Source organism: Colobus angolensis, unplaced genomic scaffold (assembly GCF_000951035.1).
Source record: "Colobus angolensis palliatus isolate OR3802 unplaced genomic scaffold, Cang.pa_1.0 Scaffold392, whole genome shotgun sequence".
Lineage (NCBI taxonomy): Eukaryota > Metazoa > Chordata > Mammalia > Primates > Cercopithecidae > Colobus > Colobus angolensis.
The window spans coordinates 210,724-223,354 of NW_012117288.1; the positions used below are offsets into that span (position 1 = coordinate 210,724).

The window sequence follows — 12,631 nt, forward strand, 5'->3', positions numbered from 1 at the left end:
AAAGCTAAAGGATTCAGATCTCTAACCTTATGGCAATGAGAAGTAGTAGCTGAGTTATAAGCAAAGGAGTAACATGATCAGATCCGAAGTTTTAAAAATATATCATTATGAATGCAGAGTAGACCACGGTTTTAGGAGGTGGGGTATTCGAGAAAACGGTTCTAAGATTCCTAAGATTTCCAGCATTCCAGGTGGAGAACAAATGGTAACCTGACATTGGGGGAAGGAATAGGAGAGAAACAGAGTCAATAAAAAGACAGGGAGTGCCACTGACAATGAGAAAAGTACAGTGGAGTTAACACAGCTCTTTGGTGTCGAGTATAAGTTAGTTCTCTTTCTATTTTAACACAGCATATTTCTGAGATGAGCTTCACTATCACACATCAGTTCTCAGCAATGTATACACACTTTACTGCAGGATACATCAAAAGGCTTTGCAGTTATGCAATGGTCCTACATTTACGCTCCATTCCAAGTTGTTCAATCAGCAACATAAAATTCTCATAAGTAGAGTGAGCCTTTTCAGATGGCCCCACTGAGTCAGCAAAGTCAGCCTCAGGATGTACTTGGTTTTTGATCTATAAGATAAATAACACTGTTTCAAAATGTCCTCGAAAGATTTATAGCATATGCTAAATGTACGGAAGTGGTATTTCTCCTTTTTTTTTTGATGAGCAAAAACACAGGTACTTCTTTAAAGCAACAGATTGTTCTTAAAAGGTACTGTTATCAACAGCTACTGTTTCTTAATCACTTTTTCTAAGCAAACAGCTTTAGAACAAAACATCCTGTTTTTTTCATTTTACCTTTTAGAATGTGTTTTTTTCAACATAATATTTTAGATCATTTACTTTTTTACAATACCTTGTTCTTTTCATGAGATGTTTCATCTGCAGGCCTGAAAAAAGAAAAAATTCCTTTTAGAAAAATAGCAAAGATGTAAAATACAAAGAATAATACTACTGTTTTATCATATAAAATATCTGCATTTGTATTACTTCTATTCATCAAGTGTACAGATAAATTTTTTTACAGGTAATGTAAAATACAGCAATCTTCTACGATAGACATTAAACTATAAACAGAAACAGCAACATTAAGGGATAAAGAAATTTACTACTAATAATATCATTACAAAGAATTAAATTTAGGTCAAGATTTCTGATAGTAAAACCAAAAGAAAAAAAGGTGTTACCTGCATTATGTGATAAAAATAAATATACCAGGGTCTTCTCATTGTTGTCCTTTTCAATAAAAACAAGCTTTTACAGGCACTAAAACCTATTTGGAAAATATTACTCACATTCTTATATAAGGGAAACCTCTTTTTAATGACGATATTAGTTAGCTTTTTCTTTACTTACTATGCAGGTACTATGCATCATTCTGAGCACTGTCCATGTGTCAAACTCACATAATCCTCATAACAATTCTGTGAGGTCAGTAACACATTAAGTATTTTATAAAGAAAGAAAATAGGCACAGAAGGGCCATGTGACTTTCCGCAGCCCATACAGCTGGCCAGTAGCAGACCCAGCACTCAAACCCAACAATTCTACCCCAAAACCACGTGTTTCATGATATGCTGTGAAGGTAATATTTATTTTCAAGTGTTTTAAAGAGAGACGATAGCAGATGAAACCACATTGTCATTCCATTTCTGACTACAACTACAAATAATAATTTCAGAATCTTGCAATTTTTTTCTAATAAAAAAACTTCATACAGAGGCAAGTTCAGAAACCTACTTTCAAAAAACTAAACAGTATTTTTAACGAAATCCAACAACAGGTGTTCATTCATGTATTCACCCATTCATTCATCCATTCAACAAATAAAAACTCATTGAGCACACAATATATGCTGATGGCAATGTTGGTCCAGGGAAACATGGTTTTGATATTTTAGAACTTTATAATCCATTGTGGGTCAACTTGATTAAATATTTTTTTAAAAAACCTTATAGGCCAGGCACAATGGCTCATGCCTGTAATGCCAGCACTTTGGGAGGCCAAGGCGGGTGGATCATGAGGTCAGGAGTTCAAGATCAGCCTGGCCAAGATGGTGAAACCTTGTCTCTCCTAAAAATACAAAAATTAGCCAGGCGCGGTGGCAGGCATCTGTAATCCTAGCTACTCAGGAGACTGAGGCAGGAGAATTGCTTGAACCTGGAAGGCAGAGGTTGCAGTAAGCCGAGATCACACCACTGCACTCTAGCCTGGGTGACAGAGCAAGAGTCTGTCTCAACAACAACAACAACAACAACAAACCCAAAAAACAACTTTATAATCCAGAAGTAATAATCTGTGATAGATTGTCAACAGTTAGCTTTTCTAAAGTACTTGAACAAAACCCTCCCCTTCTCCTCAGAATCTAAACAACGATAAAGTTGATACTTCTGACATTTTAGAGTAGCTTAGCAGATCATACCTATTCATCAGGGATGTTTAAATTCTATTCAATATGGCCTGAGTGTTTGCATATTTATTATTTCACAATTTTTAAAAATCTGCATATGATAATTTAAATTTTAGGTCACCATTTACATGTTCAGTTACACTAATATGTTACATTTCTGAACTAATGCTGAAGGAACAAACTCTTACCATAAAACTCTATATGAATAAACACTTTAAGGACAATTAGTTTGCTAAAAATCTACAAAAGATAATGAATCGAGCTTTCAGACACTTAGACACACAAACAAAATTAAATCTCATAAACATGTTCTCCTTGTCCCTATCATTCCCAGCAGCATACAAACACACTCCAAAAGCTTCTATTTTAAAATAAAAAATGAAAGAAAATTCCCTTGAATCCCACATTCTTCTTCAGTTATCACTCATTTCTCCATTGCCTTTCCCAGTAACGGTTCCCTCAAGGGGTGTCTACGCTCATCCACTACAGTCAGGGTTCCATGGCAATTATTTATATTATTTATTCAAACTGCTCCTTGTCAAAGTCACCAGCCCTCACCATAATCAGTCTTTCAGTGCTGATATAGTTGAGTATTCTCTAGCTTTGGCAGACTACGCTATTTTCTATTTCCAGAAAAAGTAACCACTGCGAATATTCCTTCTCAGAGAAATAAAGAATTTATACATTTTAGCTTCTTTCAACCTAATCTGTTTCACTTAAACTGCTGTCATCATCTCCTTGTAGCAGACCACAAGTTACTAAATTAGCCTTCTCAAACTTTGGTGTAATCCCAGATTATTTTGAAGTCCATTTTTTATTTTCATTTTTCTTTACTTCCTTCATATGTAACGCACAACCACAACTTTAAAAAATCTATAAAAAGCCAATGTTTTATAATAATTCTACTGATAACAAATAAAAAGCAATTTTGTAAAATTCCAACTCTTTCCCATCTCAATTCATTAATTTAAAAAACAGTTATAAATTATCAACAACATATAAAGAACTATATATTTCCTGCCTCAAAAACCAGGTAATATGCAATTATAATACAATGTGTAGTTTAAGAGCTGATATGTGAAAAGTTATATTTTAGCACAAAGAAGGCATTACAGAAGAGGCAAAATATAAGAGGAGCTCACCAGGGAAAAACAGAGAAAACTGCTCCACTTGGAGAATGGAATGAGGGCACAAAGATTAGTCCCATGGAGTCTAGGTGTTTCCTAGGAACTTGAATGGAAAAATGTAAAACACAAGGAAAATAAGAATGGAAGATGAATGCTACACTAAAAAGCTGGAGTCAGCCAGGCACGGTGGCTCATGCCTGTAATCCCAGCACTTTGGGAGGGCGAGGCAGGTGGATCATGAGGTCAACAGATCAAGACCATCCTGGCCAACATGGTGAAACCTCGCCTCTACTAAAAATACAAAAATTAGCTGGGCTTGGTGGTGCGCCTGTAGTCCCAGCTACTCGGGAGGCTGAGGCAGAAGAATCGCTTGAACCCGAGAGCGGGAGGTTGCAGTGAGCTGCAACTGCACTCCAGCCTGGTGACAGAGTGAGACTCCGTCACAAAGAAAAAAGAAAACAAAAACGAAAACAAAAAACAGCTGTATTCCACTGCACACAGGCAATGACTCTTACACATGAAACTCATATTTAGATCTGTGCTGTGTTTTGGGTTTTGTTTTTAAATATAATAATGTTTAAACAGATTAAACAAAGTTTTAAAAATAACAGGCACATATCACATGAAAGAAGAAATCAGGAAAATATCTCGGGAAGAAAAAAATCTTACTGCTAAAATTTCTAAATGTCATTATAATCATTACATATAGTTCAAAAATAGCAATATTCTGATTAGTTACATAAGTTTGTTTAAAAATAAAATAATTTGGTAAATTTCCTACATGTTTAGTCTAGTATTTAGTCTTAATATAAAAAGTTGAATTTGCCAGTAGAAAATTGTAATTACTTTTTTATGAAGTAAACACATACTGTGTCACTATCATTGCATGGAACAGAAAGTGAACCAAAAAACAAGATTAAGGAATAAAAAAAAAGAGTATCACTATCATATAACTACATATATTAACAAAGAGACAAACATTTCCCACTGGAGATTATGTTAGGAGTTTAGCAGAAGTCTCTGAAAATACCAAAAACTGAAACAAAACTAGTAATTGCTTTTTGTTTGTTTGTTTTTTAACTATGTAGAGAATTCTTCTGGTTAAGACTAAGCTTCAAAAAAAGAGATCCTCCTTAGAGCAATTAGTAAACAATTTCTCTTGACCCACACTTCCAAATTAAGTCCATAGTTCTGGAATATGAAATCATTTTCATTTTAAACATAGTTGATGGAAGGCAACTTTTAAACAGAAAACTGCAGTTTAAAGTTGCCTCAAACTTAGGAAAGAACTGACCTGTAGCCATGGTAGTAACAAGCAACCACCCACAGCCAGTTGTAAATACAATCAATCAGTGACCATTGGCCTCCCTCACCAACCAATATCAATGTGGGCCGCTTGCTTCTGAAAGACAGCCAATCAAACACAAACTCACTCCAATCCACAAGCCTGGGAGTGTTAACCAACTCACAGCAGCCTTGCTTGGACAGCCATGCTTCTCCAGATGATGTCAACCCTCTTATGCCACTGAGAGTCTGCCAATCCTTCAAGTCCGCTCCTCCCACAACCCTATGTAAGATCAACAGCTGCTCTGTCAGAATACAGAGTGCCTGATCAGCATAGCTCTCTTACAGAAAACAATACATTCCAACTTGGTCTTCTAACTTCAAGTACTGAAGGTTCATAATCACTTGGAAACAATTTTTAAGTCCATTAAATTTACCACCCTTATATTTTAATTTTCTTTATAAATTACCAATGAAGTATGTAATTCCTTTGATCCATTTTATCATGAGTAAAAGTATCATGATTATTAGTAAAAGAATAGTGAGTAACCACAATATTGAGCTTTTCTCTCTAATGGAATTAGAAAACTATTAATGGAAAACATTAATATAAACAATGTAGCTTATTACAGAGTCAAAAAATCCAAAAATGCATAAAATTGCCAGGCAAAAGTGTTAGAATGAGCCCGTGTCAAACATTTTTTTTTCTTTTTTCTTACGTGAGAATCAGTCTAATGTTTAAAACAATACATGGAAGGGTAAACTCCACTTGCTCATTTAATAAGTATTTATTGAGTAGCTACTTATTGCAAGCTAGGCTCTTTTCTAGACACAAAAATCCTGCTCATGGGAGTGAAATAAACACCATAACAGTAGCTAGATTAGGCAAAATATACAGTGTTAGAGGAGAAAAACTAAAGCAGGAAAATGAAATGTTTACAGGTTTGAGAGGAGGGGTGGTGGGAATTCTAGGATGGCCAGAAAAGTTCTTACTGAGAAAGGGGCTTTGAAGTAAAGAACTGAAGGAATGCAAAGAGAAAGCCAGGAGGCTAGCTGAGGAAAAGGCATCCCAAACAAAGGGAACTGCCCAGTCAGAGGTGTGCCTGGAGTGTTTATGCAATAGTGATAGAAAAGGAAGAACAAGAAGTTCAGTGTAGCTGAAGCAGAGCAAAGGGAATAAGAAACAAGTTTAAGTGAGAGAGAGAACAGGGCATATCATGTGTTGCCTTCTAGGTATGAGGAGGAACCCTGACATATACTCAGAGTGAAATGGGAGGCAATTGGATGGGTCTGAGCAGAGGAATGACATTCATCTGACTTATGTTTTAAATACAGCCACTGAGTTAAGGATTAATGAAAAGAGGTTTCTTTAAAACAAAAAAAACAAAAAGAAACCCAGAAAGACCAATTAACAGTCTATTACACGCATCTAGACAGTAGATGGTGGTGGCTTGGAAATGGAAGATATGACTGGCTTCTGGATATATTCTTCAGGTACTCCTGACAAGATCTGCTGACAGATCAGATGTGAGGTGTCAGAGAGAGAGGTGAGTCAAGGACAACACATTGGTTTCTAGCAGAGCAACTGCAAGAGTTGTCATTAATGCAAGTAGGAAAGACTATGAGAGGGGTAGGCATGAGAAAGAATAAATCGGTACCCCAATCTTGGGCTTGGTAAGTTGGTGATACCCAACAGTTCATGACCAATCAAACAGAGATGTCAAGTACGCAGGTTGGTATAGAAGTCTGGAATTAAGGGGAGAGATCTAGGCTGCAGACATGTGTTTGGAAATCATTAGCACACACAAGGTAGTAAAACTCATGAGAAAGAAGATTGAGGACTGCATCCTGGGACATATCATGTGTAAAAGGTGGGATATGAGAAGAAAGCAAAACAGACTACGACAGATGAAATAGAAAGGCAGGAAGAAAAGCCAGGAGAGCGAGTGAGATCCTGAAAGCCAAGTGAAGATACTGTTATAGAGGAGAGAGTGTTCCATTGGGTCCAATACTGCTGACAGGTCAAATAAAATGAGGTCGAAGAAACAATGTCTAGATTTACAAATCAGTGGTAAACGTGAGAACAACAATCTTGGAAGAGTGGTGGAAGTGAAAATTACTGGTGTCAGCTCAAGAGTGAATGGACAGGAAATCTGAATCCACGAGTATAAACCATTCTTTCAAGGCCATGAATATAAACCATTCTTTCAAGGCCAGCATACCTAGGGGCATGACGTTGATGATCTAATTTTCTTCTTGTTTAGCTGTATTTTTCAATTCTTATATAACTACATACTATATTTTTACCCTTTAGAAGTTTTATTAAATCATATCTATATGGCATTTTTGAAATGCCAGATGAAGGTATTAAATAAAAAATTCATTAACTTATAAAACCAAAAGACCACTTGAACATTTCTAGATTATATAAGCTGATTATCATTTGCTCATGCTTATATATAAAGACCAAGGAAGACTAACAGTTTCAGGAGAAGTCTTTCTTGCTTGATAAAAATCATCTAACTCTAGAATATTTTATACTCATCAAATATACAAAGTCATAGTCAAAATATGGAATTCTATAACAAGAATGAAAGGGGACATGTGCAGAAAATAATCTTATTTTGTAAACCAAATTTGTCGAAATTATATGAAGCTACTGTTGAAAAATATGGTGTGTTTCCTACTGAAATACATTATCTTTTAAAAGGAAGGATAATGGCATGTATGTAGAGTACCTTTAAAAAGAGGGTTCACTGCATAACAGCACGTTGGTTTTAGCCCAAGGATCAGCAAATTGGTGCCTGTGGACCAAATCCAGCCCACTGCCTGTTTTCATAAGGAAATTTCCTTGAAATACAGCCACACTTATTCCCTTTTTATAATTCACAAGGCCTAAAATATTTGCTAACTGACTCTTGACAAAAAGAGCTGTCCAATTCTTGGTTCAGTAGATCTAAGATCCTCTGTTGTATTTTAGCAAGTCTTACCCAGTATATTGGAACGCTTATACGGAATATGAATCCCCATGTGCAATTCCTTGGCAATATTCAGATTAATTTGAGGATCTGGTATTTCAGCACTCACACATTGAGAACAAAAAACAAAAATTTAATAACTAGAATTATGTTGCTAACAAGGTACAGTGTCAATGTAGCATGTAACTAGCTTCCTTTTGTAACTCAGTAGATATTATGAGAATTCCAACAAAACTGGCTTAAGATGTGTCATTAAACCAAAGCCTTTAAATAGACTTTAATTGTGAAATAATAAGCACACTCCAAGTCTAACAACTTCTTTTATTAAAATGATTGCATACTACATTATTTTCTGGGTATGACAATTGTACTATTTCCTTATTGCTAAGGATTTTGACGATCTCCAACTTTTTGATATTACAATGCTATAATAAATATCCTTATATATAAGTATATATGTAACATATATAAATATCCTTAACATAAATACATCATATATACTTAATATAATATATATTTAACCTATTAGCCTATTGTATGTTATATACTACATGTAATGTCTTTAACACATACATGTATGTGTTTACACAAGTCATATTTTCCAGTAGGATCACATCCCAAAAGTGAAGTTGTTAGGTTAAAGAAGTGACGTATTTGAAATTTTGATACACGCTACTAAATTACCCTGCAAAAAGGATTCATTAATTTCATTTAATAGCAATGTATAAAAATGCCTTTTTCTCACATTTGCCAATACTTCCTATTTATTAAATGAAATATCAATATGATTGGAAAACATGATATCTCATTGTTAGTTTGCATTTTTCTGAGAACCAAGGAAGGCTGAATATCCTAGTAAAAGTATAAAATTTGTTCATCATGAATATTAGCCCAAGTTAGAATTCATTTCATAGCACATAATTGTCTCCTGTTTCTTGTTTTTGTTTCTGTTTTTTTTTTTTTTTTTTGAGATGGAGTTTCACTCTTGTTGCCTAGGCTGGAGTGCAATGCCATGATCATGGCTCACTGCACACTCTGCCTCCCACAGCTTCCGCCTCCCGGGTTCAAGCGATTCTCTTGCCTCAGCCTCCTGAGTAACTGGGATTACAGGAATGCACCACTACACCTGGCTAATTCTGTAGTTTTAGTAGACACAGGGTTTCTCCATGTTGGTCAGGCTGGTCTTGAACTCCCGACCTCAGGTGATTCACCTGCCTTGGCCTCCCAAAGTGCTGGATTACAGGCGTAAGCCACCGTGCCTGGCCAATTGTCTCCTGTTAAATGTTGCTGTAGACTTACCTATCAGGCTTTCCATCCTCCTTCCTAGGAATCTGCTGATTTAGTCCATCATCATCACTGCCAACAGTAGCACCATCATTTAGGGTGCCTGTTGATTCTGTTCTATTACTTCTGTGATTCTCCATTTCTTCTTCAACCTTGAGTGAGAGTTTGATGTTAAGGATGATTGTTATTGCTTTATTCAATACAAAGAACTTCTTTCTGCTTTCATTGCTTTCTTAACTCTACTCAGTTTAATTATCATAATTTTAGTCATTAAAATATTTTGTGCTTATGTTGTCATTATATATAGGATTATATATAGAATTATAAGATATAAGTAGCATAATTTTATCACTGACATTTGTATAAAGTTAGCTTCATTTCTGTGTGAGTGAATGAGACAGAATTTTCCAAAATTTCAACAAGGGCCCTCCTTAATTTTGTGCTTTTATTCCCAACCACCCTTCACTATGTATTATGAATTTTTACCTAATTTGACTGGCACAAACACAGAAATAAGAAGACAAAGACACAAAGCAGGTCTTCTTCTGTCTTTGCCACTTGGCTTTCATATTAAACAGCCAGATTGAGAGGATACAACACTGTGGGGCTTCAGGAACAGAAAGGAAGCTTCCCTTTTCTGCACTAAGTTATTCTTTTCTCCCACTAACTTTTGTCATTTTTTTTTTTCTCATGTGAATCCTGGGATATCAAAAAGGTGAAGGGGCTTACTGAAATACAGGTCTGCCACAACACAAAAAGCAGAGTGAAACTGCTGAGCTAGGGTGGAATTCTGGAAATGGGATGCTTCCCAAATTTCACATTCAATAGCCATAAAAGTTTATAGCTGGGGGATATACAGTATAAGAGTCTACTTTAGCCTACTGTCTATTGATAACTGGGCTAAAGCCAAAAATTATTAAAATGATTGATCCAAAGCCCCTAAGTGCCATTACCTAGCATTTTGTGGCACCAAAAGAGACAATACAACTCCATAATGCTGAATCAGAGAAACTCAGCAAATTAATCAGGTAGGTTAAAAGTGTGACTTGGGCAAAATAATTTAATGCCTTAGCAGAGAGTGGGAGGCCTGCCCTAATCAATGTAGAAGACTCAGCTTTCTACTTTGGCATCATATACTAAGTTTTTGGCTAAGCATTTATGCTACTTATATGGAAAAAATATATATGCCAAAACTTACTGTACTTTATTAAACAACATAACACAAAGGTCTGATTCAACAAAAACAGTGGAGAGTGGTTATATTAACAAATATATTAAAGTGTATACACTTGTTGTTGAAAAAGATTTAAAGTGGTCATGATGGAATTGTAAGTTCCAACAGTTCGAGTTAAACAGATAAACCTGAAAAGCACAATAAACAGATTCATTGGCCAGGGGTATTTGCTGCAGCTCTCAGGGCTGGATACTTTTTTTTTTCTTTTCTAAGAGATGAGGTCTCACTATGTTGCCCAGGCTGGAATGCAGTAGCTATTCACAGGCACGATCCCACTACTGATCAGCACGGGAGTTACTTATGACTTGCTCCATTTCTGACCTGGGCCAGTTCACCCTTCCTTAGCCAATCTGGTGGTGCCCCACTCCCAGGAGGTCACCATATTGATGCCGAACTTAGTGTGAAGGCACACTATGGCCCAGAATGCCTGGCCTCAAGCGATCCTCCTGCTTCAGGCTCCTGAGTAGCTGAGACTACAGGTGTTTGCCACCATGCCTGCCAGATACATTTTTATATCTCTTCTTAGTCATTGCTTCCTTTCTACTGTATTCCCATCTTATTGTTAGACACAACTCATCTTTAAGTCAGTAAAAGAAAAAAGCCCTCAAACTCCTCACATTTTCTTTAGCGATTTTCTTGATGCTTCTCCTGGTTCTGAAGGTCACATGATATATGGCTAAATGAGTTTCACAATCCATACACCACTTGGAAGACTGACAGAGAGACTTAGGTCAATTAAGAAACAAAGATTATGAGAAAGTTTTCCTAAACTCCTATTACTTAGGAATCATCTGTTTCTACACACAATTCCAGATTTAAACAACCAAACTGTACGCTTTTCATGTGCTTTTCCTAAATGGAAAATCAGAATGGACCAGATAATTAATAGAGAAAAAACAAAGAGTGGCAGCAGGTAAAACCCTACCTCTTTCTGAAGCTGAACATTTTCTTTCTTCAAAGCCAGGAACTCTCCTACTAATGTGTCGACCTCATTCTTAAACTTTTGCATGTCTTGCTGTAATTCCTCTTGTAGATATACTTCTGATGTTCTGTCAGAATCTGGTGGTAAAGAACTCAGATTTTCTAATTTAGGTTTCAGGCTTTTATAGTTACTTGTACTGCAACTGTCACTATTTTGGTTCATATTTTTTGTCATTTGCAAATCAAACTCTTGGTCTTATTTCATTTCAACTGTAACCACTTGTGGGTTCCTTGCTTTCTTAGTGCCTGCATCATTATGGAAATTCTTATCTGTACTAAAAACATGTTCAATGCCTGGTTCGTTATGACTGTTGCATTTTTTAAATGAATAACTGAGCTCCTTAACCTTATTGATTTCACCATGGATGGGTGAAAACCTCACCACAGACTGATACCAGTCTGAGGACAGGACAAGGAAACTATAGTTCTGATAACTGCAAATGTTTCCTTTGTTTCCCTGTCTCTTTATGTGGTTATCTTCCAGTTACCCTCCATATGAGGGGTCAGCAAACTACAGGCCATGGGGCAAATGCGGTCTGCCTTATAGTTTTGTAAATAAAGTTTTATTGGAGCTCAGTCATGCGTCTTTGCTTACCTATTATCTATGACTGTTTTCATACTTCAACGGCAGGGTTGAATAGGAATGACAGACCACATGAAAAAGCCCTGTACAGAAAAAGCTTGCCAATCCCTGCTTTATACCATAACCAGAATGCCCTCATACTCAAATCTAATCATGTGACTCCCCAGCTCACAATTCTCCAATGAATCCCTACAGTAAACATTGCTGTCTCACTACCCAATAGCGATTCCCTGTTCTGTCCTGCTGGAGAAACACACGTCCCTTTGGATATTTATCATGCCAAGAGCCCTCCCAACTCCAAAAGAAGAAATGATTACTCTAAGCTCATCACAGTAATTACATTTGCTTTCCCAGTGCCTGGTTTAGGAATGAGCATGTGGTAGGACCCAGCCAATAAAATGTTACAGGAAGGCCACCACACACTTCTGAGTCTTCTCCCTAACTAAAAGAAACATGCAAAGAAAAGCCACCCTTTCAACCTTCAGATAATGTCAGTGAGACCATAATGTTTGGAGCTGTTGCTAATTAGTCAGCCATGAAAACGGACATGAACAAAACACTGTGATATCACTGAACCGTCAGAACAACTCTGGTGCCTACTGTTTTAGCCACTGTTAATTAGGTCATCTAGTATTTTCAGCCCACAGCTTTCTACCTGGTAAATCTCCCATGGCCTGCAGGAAAAGATCTACTTGTTTCTTTTTCTTTTTTCTTTTCTTTTTCTTTTTCTTTTTTTTTTTTT

The 12,631-nt window shown here is 36.4% G+C and overlaps 1 protein-coding gene across 1 annotated transcript; it reads right to left on the reverse strand.

Moving 5' to 3' along the window:
• Positions 1-8,855: 8,855 nt before the first annotated feature.
• LOC105520989 (coiled-coil domain-containing protein 144B) lies at positions 8,856-11,626 on the reverse strand. The gene is made up of 2 exons (XM_011954996.1): positions 11,251-11,626; positions 8,856-9,243 (listed from the first exon to the last, which is right to left on the reverse strand). Exons 1-2 carry the CDS (start codon positions 11,479-11,481, stop codon positions 9,103-9,105), a joined length of 372 nt encoding a protein of 123 aa, XP_011810386.1. The 5' UTR covers positions 11,482-11,626; the 3' UTR covers positions 8,856-9,102.
• Between the last annotated feature and the right edge of the window lie 1,005 nt (positions 11,627-12,631).